Source organism: Ictalurus furcatus, chromosome 1 (genome assembly GCF_023375685.1).
Source record: "Ictalurus furcatus strain D&B chromosome 1, Billie_1.0, whole genome shotgun sequence".
Taxonomy (NCBI): domain Eukaryota; kingdom Metazoa; phylum Chordata; class Actinopteri; order Siluriformes; family Ictaluridae; genus Ictalurus; species Ictalurus furcatus.
This window is the reverse complement of record NC_071255.1, coordinates 33,427,690-33,450,081: the sequence shown is the minus strand read 5'-3', so window position 1 is coordinate 33,450,081 and position 22,392 is coordinate 33,427,690. Positions and strand designations below refer to the sequence as shown.

The 22,392-nt window shown below is 40.1% G+C and overlaps 1 protein-coding gene across 1 annotated transcript in view; it reads right to left on the bottom strand.

Moving 5' to 3' along the window:
* Positions 1-22,392, bottom strand: part of adarb2 (adenosine deaminase RNA specific B2 (inactive)) — a 93,497-nt gene that overhangs the window by 10,803 nt on the left and 60,302 nt on the right. The window contains exons 6-7 of the mRNA XM_053636493.1: positions 19,431-19,605; positions 7,777-7,958 (exon numbers count right to left, since the gene is read on the bottom strand). Of these exons, the coding sequence (XP_053492468.1) occupies positions 7,777-7,958; positions 19,431-19,605 (357 nt within the window). The remainder of the gene's footprint in view (positions 1-7,776; positions 7,959-19,430; positions 19,606-22,392) is intronic.

Sequence of the window (22,392 nt, the reverse complement as noted above, 5' to 3'; positions counted from 1 at the left end):
GAACTAAATAATCTGAATTCAAGAAATGTGTTTACATGTACTAAATAATCTAAATACAATTAATGTGTTTACATGTACTAAATAATCTGAATTCAAGAAATGTGTTTACATGTACTAAATAATCTAAATACAAGAAATGTGTTTACATGAACTAAATAATGTGATAACTACAAGAAATGTGTTTACACATACTAAATAATCCACATACAAGAAGTGTGTTTACATAAACTAAATAATCTGATGACTACAAGAAATGTGTTTACCTGAACTAAATAATCTAAATACAAGAAATGTGTTTACATGTACTAAATAATCTAAATACAAGAAATGTGTTTACCTGAACTAAATAATCTAAATACAAGAAATGTGTTTACATGTACTAAATAATCTAAATACAAGAAATGTGTTTACCTGAACTAAATAATCTAAATACAAGAAATGTGTTTACATGTACTAAATAATCTGATGACTACAAGAAATGTGTTTACATGTACTAAATAATCTAAATACAAGAAATGTGTTTACATGTACTAAATAATCTAAATACAAGAAATGTGTTTACCTGAACTAAATAATCTAAATACAAGAAATGTGTTTACATGTACTAAATAATCTAAATACAAGAAATGTGTTTACCTGAACTAAATAATCTAAATACAAGAAATGTGTTTACATGTACTAAATAATCTAAATACAAGAAATGTGTTTACCTGAACTAAATAATCTAAATACAAGAAATGTGTTTACCTGAACTAAATAATCTAAATACAAGAAATGTGTTTACATGTACTAAATAATCTAAATACAAGAAATGTGTTTACCTGAACTAAATAATCTGAATTCAAGAAATGTGTTTACATGTACTAAATAATCTAAATACAATTAATGTGTTTACATGTACTAAATAATCTGAATTCAAGAAATGTGTTTACATGTACTAAATAATCTAAATACAAGAAATGTGTTTACATGAACTAAATAATGTGATAACTACAAGAAATGTGTTTACACATACTAAATAATCCACATACAAGAAGTGTGTTTACATAAACTAAATAATCTGATGACTACAAGAAATGTGTTTACATGTACTAAATAATCTAAATACAAGAAATGTGTTTACACATACTAAATAATCCACATACAAGAAGTGTGTTTACATAAACTAAATAATCTGATAAGTACAAGCAATGTCTTTACATGTACTAAATAATCTGATAACAAGAAGTCAGATTTTGTACGATGGAACCTCCGCATAAACCAAGACTAATAAACAGATCATTTTTATTTATCAAAGACAAATATCTAAATTGGTGATATGAGATTTTCTGCAAGGATACGTTTATTGATTTATTAAGTATGTAAGGAGTCTCCAGTGTCAGTGCAGAGACACAGGAATTTGCACTTTCCGCTATCTCGGTAATGTGACGAGCTGCACTTTTTTGGGTCTTATTACATTCGAGAAAGAAAAAAAGAGATTGTCGTAGCTAACCTGTTTGACAGACATCCCACAACACTAAATGTAACCTTGAACAGATCAGAAGTATGACATGTCATTTTAACATCTGCTTCAGGATGGTAAAAGCAACTCCGCTTCATGTTGGGCAGCATCACAGTACCCCATAGTTGGTTATTTTCCTGTAACAGCACACCCCGAGCGTTTTATTCCTTACTTATGTCATGTGATGATGGGGAAAAGCCTCGTCTACTTAAGTCTACATGATTAGGTTTATTTCTAAACACATGATGTCTGAACGTCTTCCATTATTTCGTTACCTTCCAATAGACCCTGTTTGAAAAAAGAGTAGCCTAGCAACCTGATGCTACTTGGTTATAATCTGACTGCAGTGTCAATCAAGAAGTTTATTGAGGAATCGGACTGACATTAGCTAAAATGTCATCCAGTTATTATTATGGATTAGCACTATAAGAAGGGCTAAACGTATTTGGCTAAACTAATATTTGCAAATGGCGTAACTCTAGAAGATGTGTACGCCTTGATGTCCTGTCAGTGGCTAAATAATGCAAAGTGACGGTCTAGCTTACAGTAACCACCCTGCTGAAATAAACAATAGAAACCATCACAGACATTCTAATGGTTTCCACTACAAATACCATTACAAACCATCAGCTTACCACTAAAACCATTATCATTACCATTATTGGTCCTTAAGTGTATCCATTAGACGAAACATGCCACCAACAGAAGGCAACAAATTACCAGTAGAGAGCCACAGGAACCATGACAGTTTCCATTAAAACTCTAAAAATACAATTCCCATTATATCCATTAAACCATTACGAAAATTAGGGTTTCTATTGTTGTTGTTTTTTTCTTTCTTTCAGCAGGGCATACACTACATACCTCATAGACTCTCTGAGCATTTATACTAGAGAGAAACTGTCATAGAAGTCATAGAAGTCCCTTGATGCTTATTATTTTGTTGTTTGTGGGCAAGTTTAAAACATGGCACTGAAAGCTAAGGTGCTGCCAGGCAAGGCACCATAAACTCATTTGTTAACTGAACAAAGTTAGCTAGCTAAACGTTTCCATTACAGGTAACTCCAAGTCAGTAACGTCATGACCTAGCTAACTAGCATTAGCTAGTTTCATAATGCAGTATAAATTATGTAGCAAGCTAAGCCTGTTAAATTCTTAGTGAGCATACCAAATTCTCTGAATGATAGCTAGCTGGACCTAGCTGAACTAGGTGCTGCTAAGACAGAGCTTCTCGGGCTAATTATATGTCTGATTTGATCATACGCTAAAAACAAACCTGATTCTGACCCCTGAAAGCACAACGTGACAATTTATCAAACAAAGTTACTATAGTCTAAGGCTATGTTTCTCACCCAGGAGGCGGGGCTGATTTCACAGTGCCGGGTCTCACTGAGGGCTCTATAAACCAATTTCTGTTTGAAAATGACTCAAAACACTCTGATCAATCAGGTTTGAAAATTCAACATTTATAAAATACCTGTCCATTTTTACATTTTGTTGCCTTTCCATTCAGCATGCAATGCAGGGTGCAGACCTTTTCAAGCGGCTGTAACGGTGGCGCTTTTGGTTTTATCTCACTGTCGAGAAACTAAAGCAGAACTAACTATTAATCTCCATATTGTAGCAGGTTAAAATGTGTAAAGACAAAAGCCATATAAATCAGCGAACATGTATACAGCCATTTCCATGATCGTGAGTATTTAAGCTATAACATTGATTTATTCAATTCAATTGAGCAGCTTTACAGAAATATATCAATTCAGGATATAGATATTAAACGTATGAATTTATCCCTAATGAGTAAACCAGAGGCGACGGTGGTGAGGAAGAAACCTTGAGAGGAACCAGACTCTAAAAGTAACCCGTCCTCATCTGGGTGACACCGGATAGTGCGATTAAAAATAAATACACCCCTTCAATAACTGTGTACTACATGGTCAAAAAGTGCAATTGTGTAAGCAGGAATTTCATTACAGTTTCTACATGAAGTCTGTTTTGTTGAACTTCTCCACTGATCACTGATGGAGACTTGAGTGCAAAACTGTTTGTGGTAATTACAGTCCTAAAGCTATCGTAGCAATTGTAGTCCTCGCCATCATAGCATAAATGTTCATATGACTTGAGGTCCAAAGCCATCTGTATGGTTTTTAAGTGGTACCATCATCAGTAATCTCAATGATCTATAGGCTGCACCATGTGGGACCAAAGCATTATATACATTTTATATTAATTTCTGACCATTAGTAGTAGTGTTAGTGATATACAGCAGAAAGCGCAGCACATGTGTGACCCGCTTCTGAAGGACAGGCTCATTGATTAAGTGAAGAAGCGATTTGCTCGGTGGTGATAATAGCTCTGCTTCGCTCCTGGAGACCTCTGTTCTTTATGACAGCGGGGCTTAAAATAACCAGGCCATTTTCCCCCCCCAATAACAGAGGCAACACAATGGAGGAAGAGCTCATCAAAGCTCATGAAAAGGCTGAAGCGGAGGTGCAAAGTGCAAACTCCTCCTCTCCCGCTGATAAGCCATGTGATTAGATTGATTATGAGGAAGAAGGATGGATCCGATAGCGTGGAGGATGAAGAGAGAGAGAGAGAGAGAGAGAGAGAGAGAGAGAGAGAGAGAGAGAGAAGGCACAGTTTGTTGACGTGTGTATGTTTTGTTGGTTTTCCAGGGAAAGGTCACGGTTCTGTCTGCTAATCCTAGGAAAACACTTTATCCCCCCGTGTGATGCTTCCTGATGCTAATCTGGAATCTGCTGCTGAACACAGACTTGTGTATGAGCAATTCAATCAAGCTTTCAAATCAGCTCAAGACATATTAGCACCCTTTATTAAAAATGAGTAACAATGACTATAAAAAGAATAATAATACTAATAATAATGATGACATGTTGTTATATCTCAGAAGTGCTTAATTTGATTCAGATGTTCATAAATTTGCTCTAGCAGTAATTTAATTAATGCTCTCATTATAAATACGTCGTTGTTTCCATAGTAACAGCTCATTCACAGGACACTCCACGTAATCTAAGGCTAATAATAAAGAGATGACTTTGAAAAACATTGTTAATACGGTGATCTTTTTCAGAACAGAGGAGTTTGCGTCGTTCCGGTTTCTTAGTGACACCGCATGCTGTATTTTTTGTCTTATTAAGTTCAAAAGAAATAAAACTTGAGATGCTAGTGAGAGAACAAGTGTTTATAGCTGTTATGATGCAAGTAAGAACAGTAGCTAAATTGCTTTGTGAATGGTGAGCAAGATTATAACTCGGAAGTGGGAAGTCGGAACTACGTCATGTTCTACCTTCGTGCATTTGACCTACAACGTATGGAAAAAAAAAATTAACATGGACGCCTCCTTGTTTGTATTTTGTTAGCAACAAGCTAGCCAGCTAACTGTGACGAGTGAGTTTATATTTATCTCCTTGAAACTGGAAACTGTATAGTCAGTGTTTAAGAAGCGAAAAAGTCTGTATGTTGATTGATCTAAACCAAATATGTGTATGTACAGTAGGGCTGCACAATTAATCGAATATCGATCGCGATTACGATTTTGACTGCCCACGATTAAATGAACATGATCGACTGCAATATTAATGTTTAAAGTTCATCCTCTGCAAATTGAAAACTCCGCTGCAGATCAAATCAAGCGCTTCCTACCCTTACAGCCAATCACAATAGAGCGGCGCAGGGATGACGTCATTTTGTAATACCAAAACCCCGAAACGGAGATAGCATTTTAGCCCTCGAGCTGCCAGCTTCACTTCGAGCTCCAGCACTTTGCGCGAGGACAAATCATGACACTAACATGATGCTAAATGGCACTACAGAGGTTGTCGGGACATTAAATGTCATTACGCCGAACGGGAAAAAACTTTGTAGATAAACTCAGGGCTCTACAGTGCGACCATTTCACTCACATTTGCCACTGAAAAGTACTTTGTGCGACTGTGAATAAATATTTAGTCGCACCGGCGCGAGTGACCTGTTCGGAGTTGTATAATACAATCGGGATAAAAACTACAGGAAGTCCAAAATGCATCTACACCGAGCAACAGTTACTTTCACACTGCTTTTCATCTCCTCAGTCAACCGAATAAGTGTGTAAATACTGCAGAGAAGCCATTATGATGACGAGTAACACTGAACATCATCTGCTTCTCTCAACTTCCTGATCTCACAACCGCCATCTTTTATTGATCCCGCAAAATGACCTGCACCTGCTCGTGTAGACACAGCGTCGTCGGGCGGAGTAAATTAATAATAATGCTAACACTACAAGGTGGGTTTAATTCAAACTTCTTTATTAAATAATTCCTCACCAATCATAATAAGAGTAGCAACTGTTCAGTCTGTAAACATAAAGTACACTGCCGCTCTCCTTCACTAACTGTAATTTACTTCATTTAAACTCAGGGTTGCCAGATATCACTAGAAAAGTAAACTCAGTAAACTCCAGTTTCCATGTTTTGATTTAGTCCCCCCAAAACATAATATTATCAGCAGACATGGACACACTGTACTGGGGGAACTGATCTAAAAGGAACAACTGATAAACAAACAAAAATAAAATTAATAAAATACAGAAAACTACTAAAGGCAGAAAATGTGCTCAGTTATAAATAAATCATTTAATATAAAAAAAATAGATATTATACTAACAATAAAATTTAAATAAAATGAGAAATGAAATAATGTTTAATTACTATGAGTTGCATTTAATAGCAATTTGACATTAAGCTTAGTAAGCTATCTCCTTAAAAGCTATTAGCCTTTTTCCTAATATGGATCATGCTTGTGTTAGTCTACTTTTAATTAGGACTCTTTATTGTTTAAGATATTTAAAAATAAATATTTTATGCTTGCTTATTTATCAATTAACCAACAGTATTTCTCATTGCTATTATTTTAACTAAATTAACAGTGACCATGAGCAGAGAGTTTACATTTAACTGTTTATGACCTCCTGATTAAAGCTTAAACAACAAAAGATTGGTATCTGGATTGGTTTCGGTTGTAAAATCCTGATTGGAGCGTCCCACCATTACACTAAAGCGCTTTGCATCTGACGGGTAAATGAACTCACCCAATCACATCCTATATGAGATTATTCAGATATATACACAATATACACAGAGCGGTTCGAGAACTGACTCCAGCCCAGAACCATGACAGTGGAAAACGTCTAATAGTGTAGCTTTAAATATATTTAAGAGGAGCAGACTTCAAACGCTGAACAGTGATGTTTATTGTATTTGTTTACAAGGTGGAACAGGTTAATGGTTGTTGTTTTTTGCATACAGTCTGTAAAATTAACTGAAAATATTACATTCAGTTTATCAGAAGGTAAATTAATTTGTCATGGCTCACACTATGTTCCTAAATTCTGTCCTAATTGACCAGCTCAAGCTTTCTCATGCCTACTTGTGTGTTATATTGTGGCATGAGAAAACTTAATAAATGTGAAAGTGCAATAAAAAATATGTTGCCACTATAATCAATTAATAATAGTGATAAATAATCAAGATCTCAGTATTGATCAAAATAATCGGGATTATCATTTTGGCCATAATCGTGCAGCCCTAATATACAGTATAAATTGTCGAGCAGACAGAGTCGAGCAGACAGAGGGTCGAGCAGACAGAGTACAAATTCCAAGTAGAAGGGAGTGTTTTCTGTGTTTTTTCCTAGTCTGAGGAAATGATAAGTTATGAGTTATGAGTTTTAGTCTAACGCTGCATGAGATTGGATTTTTACACCCATACACCACAGAATAATCTGAAAAAAAGTGTGGGAATATTTTATTCAGTTAGCGAATAGTGAGCTATGTGTTAACTGGCTAATCAACACCCCAGAAAAGTAGTGAATAAGCACAGTTGCGGCCTGTGAAGTTATAACCTGAGATGACTCTGTTTATGACACGGAGCGGGTGTGGAAATAATAATAATAAAAAATCTATTAGCAGGAGGGTGAGAGTACATCTATGCAAATTTTTCAAATTAATAAAATAAAATAACGTTGTGGTGAAGTCTTGCTGATTAGCACATGTCTAGCATGCTACGTTGTCCCTGCGTGTATGAGATCTGAAAATAACTGAGGAACTGATTAACTTCACCATACAGACTCTCTAATTAGTTAACTGAGGTGTTCTGGAGCAGGAAGGACCTTCCCCTCTATAGCGCAGGGCCTTGGTGCTACAGGAATGTGAGTATTAGAGTGTGTTTTGTAGTGTCTGAGTGTGTGTGTGTGTGTGTGTGTTAAGCTTCTCGTACTGCTGAGTACTGGCTGGTTGCGACGGTAGCAGGCAGGAAGTGAGCCGAGACGCTCCATCCTCTGGTTGAGTGTTCTGGAGAGGTGTCCGGTGTGTGTGACGCTGCCTACCATCACGCTGTACAGATACACAGGCTCGACAAAGTGACTGAGCAGCGCCCCCTGGAGGCCGAGCACGTTCCACCTACACACACACACAGGCACATACAAAAAAAAAACGGCAGTCATTATTTGTTAAGCAATGCGGTAGATATGTGAAGTGACTGTAGCAAACAACTTTTGAACAACTTCTTTTGTCACACTATACAACATGATGCCACTAAAACCTTGGCCTTTTGTCTTTTATTTTTTGGCGTTAGCTGTGTTTGGTAGCAATGGTAGCAATTTTTCGTACAGCTGACTTGCTATTTGTAATTCATTGCTAGTTCTCACCAGCTAGCTCAGTCTCCTACTATCACACAATAGCAAACTTGGCTCTTGTATATAAACTGCGCAATATAATAGTTATGCTTGATGCTAGCTATAAATGTTATAAAGTATAATAATATCTATAATATAGACAGTAGTATATAAGTAGATTTGAAATTTTCTTCAGAAAATGTGAGTGGTGCTTGCCTGTGCAAAATTCGACACTGACATGCAGCTGCACATGTTGGTCAGTGGGGGGCGCTATATGTGTATATGATTTTCTGATTCTCTGGACCAAGCTGAACATGTGTACACATCCTTCATGTCTCTGTCACTGATGGTTAGGGTGTCACGGGGGTGGGGTGTGGGAGCTGTACAAAATGTCCCATTATTGTGTATGGGGCAGGAATAACACCATTTTCCGGACATTTCCGTCAACAATTCCGATACACGACACATATATGCCAAGTCTACTCCCTAAGATGTATGAGTGTATGTGTGATGCAAGCATGTCAGCCTAGTCTCAACCTCACATATGTTTCCTAAGGATTATTTCACTAATAATTCTCTGGACCAAGCTGAATCGCTGGGTGAAAAAGCGATTATTCACCCAGGGTGAACAGCAACTTGTAAGTGTTTATGGATTTTAAGTTGAATTTTTAGTTGAAACTAGTTTTAACATTGGCTCTCAGATAGAAGCTGTAACTACTCTTCCTTGTTGCTACAAGCTGTTTACATGGTGCTAGATTAGAGCTAATTCAGATATTCAGATTCAGTTTCGGTCGGGAGTCGCTTGTTCACACTATTAGACTCTGTTTTGCTAATTAAAGAGGCGTGCTCAGTTGTGAAGTACCCCCACCACAGTACTTAAGAACTAGGAAATGCTGAGGCAGAAGTGTCAGCCCTCACGTGAAGCCCCCGTCATGTGAAGACTGAGCTCGTGTAAAGACCTGCGAGTCTACCTGCATGAGTCCACCGAGCAAGGACACCGACTCACGCTGCTAAGTATCCCTTTCTCCATCTCTCCACCTTTTCCTCCCCTCTTTTCCCCTCGTAGTTATCTGTTTACACAAGAACATGTGTCATCAGTTTATCCTTGTTATTTACCACAGGCGCAGACCATGGCACACTCCTAGAAGAGTACGCAATGTAGACAACCTACGCTCTCTGCAAGTGGCTTCTGCAGACCCTTTCTCATTCTCAATCGGCTTTGGAACTGCCAAAATGCTGTCAACAAGGCAGACTTCATTCCTGCCTTTGCAGGAATGCAACACCCACTGCCCTAGCCTCCAACTCCTACTTCAACTTCTCCCATACAATGTGCCCCAACAGACGAGGGGGTGGTACAGGCTCTCAGAAGCTCTGAGTAACAACTGGAACAGGCTAAGGGCGACTGAAAGGAAATGGTGTAAATCTAATGATCTGACTGACCTAACCAATTAGCAAACACTTCTCTCCTCTTTTCCCCATAGCATCTCCACTGCTAAAGCCATATACTACCAGGAGAAGATTGGCAGCTCTCCCAACACCTGTACTCTCTTCAAAACCTTCTCTTCTCATGGCTTCTTATATCATTGCTATGCTGATGACACCCAGCTCTATTTGTCCTTCCAGCCTGATGATCCATCTGTCTCTGCACGAATCTCTGCTTGCCTGTCTGACATCTCAAACTGGATGAGGGAACACCACCTTAAGCTCAACTTGGCAAAAACTAAGCTCCTTGTCATCCCAGCCTGCCCCTCAATCAACCACAACCTCACTGTACAGCTCGGTTCAACCACACGCAAGCCAACCAGGACAGCCAGGAACCTTGGGGTGACTTTTGATGACAGCTTGCTCTTCACAGACCACATTGCAACAACTGCACGATCCTGTAGGTTCATTTTGTATAACACCAAGAAAATCAGACCCTACCTCACCGAACAGGCTACACAGCTATTAGTCCAGGCTCTTGTTATCTCAAAACTGGACTACTACAACGCACTACTCTTGGGCTTCCCAGCCAGCTCCATCAAACCCCTTCAGATGATTCAGAATGCAACAGCACACCTCGTCTTCAACTTTGGGCTGTCTCCAGCCCAAAAGACCCCATGTCACACCCCTCTTCATCTCCCTCCACTGGCTTCCTGTAGCCGCCCGCATCAAATTCTAGGCCTTGATGCTCACGTACAAGACCTTGTCTGGAACAGCACCCTCCTACCTCAACTCTCTCCTGAAGGCTTACGTTCCCTCACGCAATCTGCGATCGATTAACGACCGACGCTTAGTAGTACCTACTCAACGTGGCTCAAGATCCCTTTCCAGAACCTTCACACTGACCGTCCCTCAGTGGTGGAACGAACTTCCAACCTCAATCCGGACCGCAGACTCTCTCACCATCTTCAAAAAACAGCTAAAGACCCACCTCATCCGTGAGCACGTAACTAACCCCTATCATGCCAACCCCCACATTATTTACTCTGGCTCTTCCACCTCGACTCTGCACACTTTGCTTTTCTAGAACTCAATTATAAATCTTGTACGGTAGCACTGCTTGCATTGTTCTTCGCTTGATATATCGCTTTGCTTGTATTTCCTCATTTGTAAGTCGCTTTGGATAAAAGCGTCTGCTAAATAAATAAATGTAAATGTAATAATTATTGTATTGCACACCTTTCAGGACACAAGCTTCAGAATCGTGAAGGTTGCAACCTCACTGGCTATGCACACTCATGGTTATGCTTCCCATGCATAAATAAGCCTTTGAATGTGCTTTGTTCTGTCAAATGACAGCTTTTCCTTATGTTTCTAGACGAAACCTAACTGACCAAAGGAAAACACACCGATTATTAAACAGACCTTGCTGTAGCACACTCTTATGTGGAAAAAAGATAATAATGTACAAAGCCATAATGTATGTTAATGTAGCACACACACACACACACACACACACACACACACAAACGCCTGACTGTCATAGTGAGTATTATCTTCATTACTGTGAAACCCATATTAGCATAACATACACAGAGTAGAGGTTGAATTAGCATATGTTGACAAAAAGGCAGAGTTACCTGCTTTGGGAACGAGAGACGAGCGCGAACAAAGTGCAATTAGATCCAGACATTCTGAGCATATTTTATAATAAGGTGATAAATTACACCCTATGACCTTCGTTTCAACCTGAATGCATTAATAACTAGAACACGGCTGAAGTCTTGAATCCGATTGGTCAGAAGGTGTTGATTAATCACAGGTATATAGTAATATGTTCGTTTTAATACATTATGCTTTCTATAGTGACAACTTCATCAAGGATTTGTATGGGGGACACTCCACATAGATGGATTAAAACCTGTGGAAGGTTTTCTGTAAGGAGGCGTTTATTTAACATTTACGGAAGGAGTCTCCAGTTTCAGAAATAGTTTACAAACAAATAATAATAACATAGTGTGCCATTTTTTAATAAATACAGGATCGTAATCGTTGGCAAACTCAGGAATAAAACACTCCATGACGTGCAGTGATAGGAAAGTAATCAACTTCAGTGTTTTGACAGCTACTCCAGTGTATCACACTACCCCGTCGTTGATTATTTTTCTTATAACAGCATGTTTTATTCCTTAAATTGTTGATATTAAACTCATTCCTCACTTGGTGAAATAAAAATATAATGACATACGTTTAGCTTGTATTCTTATAATCATAATCTAACTCATTTAGCAATCACTGTCACAAATAATACTGCTATTTTTCCCCCTCCATTGTTCTTTTGCGTTGTTCTTTTAAAAAACTGACGCCTTTTTTTATCACATCAGTAACGAGCACAATCACCTCTCTCGCATCTCTGTTTATTTCTAATAATAAGTCACTCTGGCTTTCGGCTCCGCGAGCAGTCGATTAACAATCAGCGCTTTTTCCAGGAAGTGAACGATGACGTCCCCAGAGTAGCGCCGTGAACCTCGGTGTCACGTCTGGAGAACCTCTTACACACCTATGTGCGCTGGAAGAGATAGAGATCTCGCTCTTTATTCTTACATTCTCCCTGCTGTGTGTCTTTGAGGGGAGAAATGATTTATCCCTTGCGTTATCCATTTGCCCAGGATGCAACGCTGCGAATTAGAAACATCTTTTAATCTCATGCAAGAAAAGACAGCCATCTGGCTTGTGTATGAACTTAAACGAGGGACGAGGGGGGTCTCTTCCCCCCCCCCACCCCCCATCTCTCTATTCCTGTCTCTCGTTCACTCTGAGGCCATTAAATTAAAGCATTCATCTACATAAAACTCTGAATGCAATATAAAGCATCATATTCATTGCCAAGCCATTTAAGCCCTTCAATTAAAACCGTTGTTGGTTTAATTAAACATCAACTCCGCTCAATCAGCTTCCTGTATACATTATTACTGCCTCAAAACCCCCCCCCCAAAAAACAATAATCATACCGATAGACTTGAACGCAAGTCTGACCACTAGTCTAATCTAAGGTGAGAGAACGATATAATGATGCCCAGTGGCTTAAACGTCATTTGCTGCATCACTTCCTGCTCTGCTCGCCATAATGCCCTTGACCTGCTATCCCATAATGCCTCGTTCTTCCGAACACGATAGCAGGATGGATCGTTCACAGAGAATGACCCCTTTCTGTATTATTCTTTTCTTCTCTCTCTCTCTCTTTTTTTTTTTAAAGTAATTGCTTTCACCCTAGACTATGACCTGGCCAGATTTAATCTCACTCTTCCTGCCTCTGATCGACTGAATCAAATCAAACAAATTAAGAAAGCTTTAGTGCTTTGGCAGGGTGAAACGTTTCACGTCTGGATATGTGTATCATGTACCCAGACTGGACACTGAAATGTACACGCAGGAGACATAACTCAAAGACGTGCACTCATTAAAAATCACACACGTTTTGGAGGTTTTGGAATATTGGATGAGTGAGAGCGCTGTTGAATTCGCAAATCTGATTGGTCAGAAGTACAATACATAATCTTTCATTCTGATACATTATCGTTTACATATATATTAATGACTGTAGCAACAACGACTTACTGTATATCAGATACTCCACATAATCTAAGATTTGATATATTATAAATGTACATGTATGATTATTGATATCTAGTTTCGCAGACCGTAGTTCCATAACATTAAATGTAACTCTAAACGGATAAAAGTTCTAATAAATAAGGAAGTGTAACTGTGGCGAAATGCTATTGTGTAAGAGGAATGAAGCACTTTAGGATCTTCATGCTGTTATAGGACAACAATCAACTTCCTGGTGACTCACATTACACCATCAAGTCGCTGATTATTTTCCTATAACAGCACATCCCGAAGTGGTTTATTCCTTATTTAATTGCCTCATATCAAAATATGACATAAAATAAGAGGTACTACGAGTATTATGTCACATTCCTAACATACGTTAAACCAGCGGTTCTGAACCTTTTTGCGAAAGTGACCCACTTTTAAGAATGACTTTGTTTTGCGACCAATGCCCCCTCCCCCCACCCAACCCAACCCAACCCAGCAGCTGGTTAGCCCATAAACTAAACCTGGTGATGAAATGAGTTCAATCAGACGTGTTAGAGCATGAAAAAGATCGGACTGTGCTTGGCACACAGAACCGCAGATGGGTTCTCCTGCACTACAAGACTTTTAAGAAGTCTAACATCAACAAAGACAAACAAAGGGAAGCTGATGGTCATAATTAAATTAAGCATATGGTAATACATGCAAACACAGCTGCAAGTGTATGTGTGTGTACTGTGTGAGATTCTCACTTTCGCCAAGTCTGCAGAAAGGGTGTGAACATGTGAGATGAATGAGAGAGAGAGAGAGAGAGAGAGAGTGAGGAACAGACGGACAGACAGATATAGAAGAGTACGAGAGCGATGTAGCACCTGCAGTTATACTGCATAGAGGCTGTGCCAAACTCCACAATGTACACTTAAGCCTCTGGTATACTTAATTTTTTTACACGTACGCTAGCATATGCCCCCAGTTGTACGCATAGCATTTCAAATGATACTCCATTGGACATGTACACATAAACAGACGGTCGACGCATGCGCATTACAATTTGCACTACCCTTCCTGGCCTACAGGGGTCAGTACTGAGCAGTAACGCAGGTCTTCTGGTATGAAGGACGACAATAAAGGAGAATCACAACAACACGAAGAACGATGCTCGGACAAGCTCTCGCCACAATTACCTCTCGCACCCGTAAGCGAATCGCACTCGTTTCCGTCTCTTCCGTATTTCTTCGACTACCTTGAGAATCAATGGCCCTGGGTCAATGTTGCCACCTTGTGGAACAACTAAATAGTGCAAAAGAATTAAATGCGCACGTGCGATTTGCGCATACAAAGTACGCACGGGTAGAAAAATCTGGCAGTGCACGTACAGTACACGAGTACTCTGCTAAGGAAGAAATTTGCATCACGTGTACTGTACACTGCTCCTAGCGTACGCATAAAAAGTGAAGCATACTTTCGGCTTTAGTGCACCACACCTCCATCCACCTCTGGCATCTGTATGATGGACTACACCTCAACCAGGAAGAAGAGAGTGTTTGCCAAAGCTCTCAAAGATGTGTCCCTAGGAAGAAACACATACATCCCTCCTCATCTGGCCAACAGGAGACACCAACAAGTGGAACCCACTGCTGGGATCCACAGACCAGCCTGACTCCGCCCACTGCCAGGACCATCACATCCCCCGAGACTACGCAGACTGGACATCAGCACAACAAAACACCCATCCCTGAGCTACGCACACGCTGTACAGAAACCCCACTTTACCCCGCACCACCAAGCACCTGCTCCACCCACCACCACCACGCCCACATTACCGGAACTGGGAGAGCTTACTCGCCTTCTCACCACTCTATACGACAACCTGCTCACACAGGTCTGCTGATTAGCGCTCGTACATCTCAAAGGAACTATATTCATGAATATTAAACTACTAAAAAAACATTTTTATAACTATTATTCGCTAGGAATGGAAATGTAGAGCTTGGAATACTGTAACAATAATAGTGATAATGAAAAGGGTTTATTTATAGTAAACAGGCGAACCACAGGGGACTCGCATACTGCTCGAGGTCAGGATGTAGTGTAGTGGACTATCGCATCACAGACTTAAATCCAAACATTAAAGAATTAAAGGATTCACAGTGAGACCACAAACCCAGATCAGACTACTGTAGAACTGTACTGTACCTGAAACAGTCACAGACTAACACAGTACCACCTCCCCACCACACACTCGTACCGCTAGAGCCGAAACCTCAACGGGCCGAATCCAAAATAAAAACCCTACAATTAAACATGGATAAATAACATTATCAGAAACATGTTAGACTATTTCCTGTCCACTAACTTTGACAACACTGGCGAGTGTGGCTCAGGTGGTATGGCGGGTCATCCACTAATCGTAGGGTTGGCGGTTCGATTCCCGGCCCACGTGACTCCACATACCGAAGTGTCCTTGGGCAAGACACTGAACCCCAAATTGCTCTCGATGGCAAGTTAGCGCCTTGCATGGCAGCTCTGCTACCACTGGTGTGTGAATGGGTGAATGAGAAAGAAGGAAAGATGGACAAACAAATTGTGTGAGAGACGGACAGAGAACAGGACAGAGAGAGAGAGAGAAAGACAGAGAGAGAGACAGAGAAGGAAAGATTGATAAACAAATTGCATAAGAGACAGACAGAGAACAGGACAGAGAGAGAGAGAGAGAGTGTACGCTGACAAAGCACAGACTCAGCGCACACACACACACACACGCTGGCCATGGAGACGGGATTCTATAAGCAATCATGGCTCCCTACAGAGCAGAGAGTGTGCACCCAGTGTAACAGTAACACAGTGGAGACAGAGCTGCACTTTCTAACTGAGTGGAACAAATTCAAACACTTGTGTGAAATATATTTTAAAACAATTTCAATCCATACACCTCCCAGTTCTCCCTCCTGCCCTACACCGACACACCGCCCATACTGTTAGGAGAAATGAAGGAGAGGTGCATTTTATCAGAACAGTACTTATCACAACCTGAGGAACAGTGAGTAACCCACCCAAACACACACACACACACACACACACACACACACACACACACACACGCACACACGCAAACCTGCTTGTCTTCTGTATTCATTTATTTATTTCTTTTTTAAGATTGCCAGTGTTTGTATTGACGCTTGGTTTCTATTCTCCCCTCTCCATGTTTCTACACGGACACTAATACAATATGTTTATTCAGATTCTTCTATCATGTTAATACGAACACTACACTCATGTTTATTAATAACAGTTCTACATTCCTGTAATGCTTTGACATTACTGTACATGTATATGGTCATGCCAATAAAGCTTGCTGAACTGAATTGAACTGAATTGAAGTGAGAAACTGAGAGGAGACAGAGACAGAGAGATAGACTTAGTGACGGTGAGACACCGACTGTCCTGCACACACCCTGAATATACACTACACACAATATGTTCAGATACATACATATGCAGATAGATGTGTACTCTTTCATAACTTTTTGTTTAATTTGTTACTCTTTGCTTTGGCAACAGTGTGATTTATAACATTGCTGAACTGGACTGATAGAGAAAGAAAGACAGACAAACAGACAGACTGAGACAAAGTGTGTGTGTGTGTGAGAGAGAAAGAGAGAGAGAGAGAGAGAGAGAAGGAAAGATGGATAAACAAATTGTGTGAGAGACAGACAGAGAACAGGACAGAGAGAGAGAGAAAGAGAGAGACAGTGAGAGAGAGACAGCGAGAGAGAGACAGTGAGAGAGAGAGAGAGAGAGAGAGAGAGAGAGACAGTGAGAGAGAGAGAGGACTGACAGTGTAAGCAACAAGGATTTTCTCTCAAGCTCCTTCACATCCGTCTGTCTCTATCTCTGTTGGTCTCTGTCTGTCTCTTTCTATCTGTCTCTGTCTTTCTGTATCAGTCATTCGGTCTGTCTCTCTCTTTCTCTCTGTGACTGCCTGCCTGTCTGTCTCTCCATCTTTTTGTCCCTCTCTCTCTGTCAAATCAATTCAATTCTTCAATTCAATTCGATTCTTACATTTTCTTTTCTGTCAATTAAAAAAAAAAATCTGTCTGTCTCTTCAACCTGTCTGTCTGTCTCTGTGTTTTTATCTGTCTGTCTTTTTCTCTCTTGCTCTCTGTCTATCTGTATGCCTGCCTCTCTCTCTCTCTCTCTCTCTTTGTCTGCCTATCTGTCTGTCTGTCTCTCTCTCTCTCTCGTTTAGGGAGCAGGGTACAGCAAGACTCCCAGGAGCCCAGGAGAATTCAGATTAGCGCAGGACATATCCACTATACGAACTCATTATGGCAGGATTACCATGGCTGCTCTTCAGAACACGAGTGGCCATTAAACGTCAGTGGTTCTGACCTGCAGGCTGCCACGCTCTCCTTAAAGACAAATATCACGCCAACCTTTCGTCCCTCATTAAAAGACGGTGGAAAGAAGGGGGCTGTTTAAACAGAGCTAACACGCCTTCATAAAAAGTAATCCTCTAATAAAGATAAACCTTAAATCAATGTGTGTGCACGTGTCCAGAGACATGTTTCTGAGTCCTCTTGCACGGACGCTGTGTGGAATCTGACAAAGCTGCTCGCTGTCACCTCGAGTCCAAACTGTGGACTCACTTTATCTTTAAGCTGTTAGCTTTATCAGCGCACATTAGGACAGGGACATGCGTCAGTCTCGCTATAACATGATAACGCAAACTGATTCACTGATTTCATCTTCCACACTAGCAATATTAGCACTTCTTATCCATTTTACTTTAATGAATATGAGTGTTTGATCCCAACTTCCTGACAAGCTAGAATATATGAAGAAGAATTTTTATATATATATATATATATATATGTGACAAATACACAGATGCCATGAATGTCTTTAAATAAACACTTCATAAACACACATCACACACAGTCGGAACAAAGTATATTCCTCAGGTCAAGACCCAAAGAGCAATCTAAAATACACAACACAGTATAAACCACACATAATGTTGAGGTATCTGGAACAACTCAAACACTGGGTGGGAGCTAGTGATGTTTTCACTTGTGATTGTTCTTTGCCTAACTATAGCTGATATCGTTTAATGAAATCTTTACTTTATCTTCTAAGTAACAAATAATACCTCTATGAGGAATGACACTGCCTAAAAAGAAAGAAAGAAAGAAAGAAAGAAAGAAAGAAATTGCTTAGTGCTGGACATGTTCATTGGTGAAAGAAAGAAAGAAAGAAAGAAAGAAAGAACGAAAGAAAGAAAGAAAGAAATGAGTAATGGCATTATCTAAAAAAATGAATGAACATTGGTGATGGACATTAGTGCTGGACATTAGTGCTGGACACTGGTGCAGCACATTGGTGCTGGACATTGGTGATGAACATTGGTGATGAACATTGGTGCTGGACATTGGTGATGAACATTGGTGCTGGACATTGTTGATGGACATTGGTGATGGACATTGGTGATGGACATTGTTGATGGACATTGGTGATGAACATTGGTGCTGAACATTGTTGATGGACATTGGTGCTGGACATTGTTGATGGACATTGGTGATGGACACTGGTGATGGACATTGGTGATGGACATTGTTGATGGACATTGGTGATGAACATTGGTGCTGAACATTGTTGATGGACATTGGTGATAAACATTGGTGATGAACATTGGTGTTGAACATTGGTGATGGACATTAGTGCTGGACATTGATGATAAACATTGGTGATGGACATTGATGATAAACATTGGTGATGGACATTGGTGATGGACATTGGTGATGGACATTGTTGATGGACATTGGTGCTGGACATTGGTGATGGACATTGGTGATAAACATTGGCCATGGACATTAGTGCTGAACATTAGTGCTGAACATTGGTGATGAACATTGGTGCTGGACACTAGTACTGGACATTGGTGCTGGACATTGGTGATAAACATTGGTGATGGACATTAGTGCTGAACATTAGTGCTGAACATTGGTGATAAACATTGGTGATGAACATTGGTGCTGGACACTAGTACTGGACATTGGTGATGAACATTGGTGATGAACCTTGGTGACAGACATTGGTGATGGACATTAGTGCTGGACATCAGTGATGGACATTGGTGCTGGACTGTCCATGCGACACGCTGTCTCAAGCTATGATGTTTGTGCTGTTACAACTCTCAGGATGTGTGTGCGTTGAGTGTGGATGCAGTACACACCTGGCTATCTTATCAGTGCAGGACATTGTGATGAGTCTCTCGCCCTGCATCACTCCATCCCACGTCTGTACAGCTGATCTGCACCTGACCGGCAGCGTGCCTTCCCCCGACTCGATCTTACTCCGCAGATGGCTGTGGAACTTCTTCACCACCGGTCTGTTGCTGTGCACCGAGACTGAATAAAAAATAATTTAAAAGACACACACACACACACACACACACAGAATGAACAGCATACAGACAATTGGTGTTAATACAGAGGCAGTAAATTCTAGCACTGTATTCTTCTTACTTATAGATATAAAATGGAACACCATGAAGGCCATCATCAACAAGTGGAGAAAACAGTGTCATTATAAAGCACAGGATGTTCCTCCAAAACTTATGAAAGGACAGGAAGAAAATATATTATGGAGGCTACCAAGAAACCTGATTTGTTGTTGGGAATGATGGTGATCAGTGATTGTTGAGAACAATGGTGACCAGTGATTGGTTGTTGGGAATGATGGTGATCAGGGATTGTTGAGAACAATGGTGATCAGTGATTGGTTGTTGGGAACAATGGTGATCAGTGATTGGTTGTTGGGAACAATGGTGATCAGTGATTGGTTGTTGGGAACGATGGTGATCAGTGATTGGTTGTTGGGAACGATGGTGATCAGTGATTGGTTGTTGGGAACGATGGTGATAAGTGATTGGTTGTTGAGAACAATGATGATCAGTGATTGGTTGTTGGGAACGATGGTGATCAGTGATTGGCTGTTGGGAACGATGGTGATAAGTGATTGGTTGTTGAGAACAATGATGATCAGTGATTGTTGAGAACAATGGTGAACAGTGATTGGTTGTTGAGAACAATGATGATCAGTGATTGGTTGTTGGTAACAATGTAGATGAGTGATTGGTTGTTGGGAACAATGATGATCAGTGATTGTTGAGTACAATGGTGATTAGTGATTGGTTGTTGGGAATGATGGTGATCAGTGATTGGTTGTGAATGATGGTTGGGAATGATGGTTATCAAGGGAAACAATGATCTTTAGTGTATTGAAAGAAAGTCATTCCATCTGTAACTATTTTCTTGGTATCTATGACCAGACTCCGCAATACCACTACTTAATTGTGTCTGCATTCTTAACAGGAATTATAGTATTTTGTAAACATATAAATAGCTTGTGGTCCTGGGACCAAAGAAAAGTCTTCAGAAAATATTCTGTGCACATGTAATTCAGTGGTCATCACTAATATCGGCACCCTTGGTAAATATGAGCAAAGAAGGCTGTGAAAAATTCACTTTATTGTTTAACACTTTGATCTTTTGTTAAAATAATTACAAAAATACTCTGCTCTCATGCATATCAAACAATTGCAAACACAACACAGGTTTATCAAAAATAATCTTTGTTAAATATAGGTGTGCAACAATTATTGGCATCCCGATGAACTCATATGAGAAAAAGATATATAAAGTATATTCCCATTGATATTGTACATTTTCTTTAATACACCTGGGTGACTAGGAACAGGAAATTGTTCTAACATGACTTCCTGCTTCACAGGGGTATTAATATGAGGCAACACATAGGCCAAATTCCCTTAGTCATTCATAACAATGGGTAAGACCAATGAATATAGCTGTGATGTGCAGCAAAAGGTTGTTGAGCTTCACAAAATGGGGCGTGGCTATAAGAAAATAACACCAGCATTGAAAATGCCCATTTCCACCATCAGGGCAATAATGAAGAAGTTCCAGTCAACTGGAAATGTTATGAATCAAAATGGAATTGGACGTGTGTCTATATCGTCTCAACGCGCTGTGAAGAGGACGGTTCGAGTGGACAAAAATCTCCAAGGATCACAGCTGGAGAATTGCAGAAGTTAGTTGCATCTTGGGGTCAGAAAGTCTCCAAAACTACAATCCGAAGTCACCTACATCACCACGAGTTGTTTGGAAGGGTTTGAAGAAAAAAGCCTCTACTCTCATCCAAAAACAAACTCGAGCGTCTTCAGTTTGTCAGACACTACTGGAACTTCGAATGGGATCGGGTTCTATGGTCAGATGAAACCAAAATAGAGCTCATGCCCACGGTTAAATATGGTGCTGGATCTTTAAAGTTTTGTGGCTGTTTTTCCACCAGAGGACCTGGACATTTTGTTAGGATACATTGTAGCACCCTACAACGAGATTCTACAATGACTGAGATTCAGACTCACAGCCTTCCTGACGCACCCAATACATCCCTCATTCTAGTTTGAAACAGGTGATTTGATCTATTATGCTTTTTTCGAAAGCAAGATTCTGTGTGTGTGTCGGTAAAGGTTTCACGACACTCTCTGACCCGTGTGTGCAGATCAGCACACTGAGATCTAACGAATCCCAGCAGAAAGGCAATAATCAGAAACCCTTTCCTCAAAGCTCCTTAACGAGAGCGTGCTGCTAAGCGCACAGTTTATTCACTCTCTCGCTCTCTTTCACTATTTCACTGTTAAAGTGGCCTGATGAGTCTTTAAAGGCTTTAATGACCGAACATGAGAAGTTCAAAGCTTTTCTCTGACAAGATTCCTCCACACTGATGATTAAGCTGCTGCAGATGGTAAAAAAAAGACAACAACACACGATCGACATAACGAGGCACCGGCGCAGTGGCTAAACTCACTGATCTGACTTAAAGGTGAAGCGTGATAAACGTACACACATAATTATTTATATTCATGACAGAAATACGTCATGAAGATAACATTAATCACACAGCAGCAGAAAAAAAAAATGGATTCTTTATCTCCCTCATGCAAGGACTGAAGGTACTCGTGGGAGGCCCGGGTTCTGGAATAGGACACGACATGAAAAAGGGTTACGGCGATGTCTGACAGCTAGTGACAAAAGCGTGGCGGGCGCTTTCAGAGACTCAGAATGGAAAAAAAATACCCATCTGTTAAAAAAAAAAGTGTGAGACAGACAGAA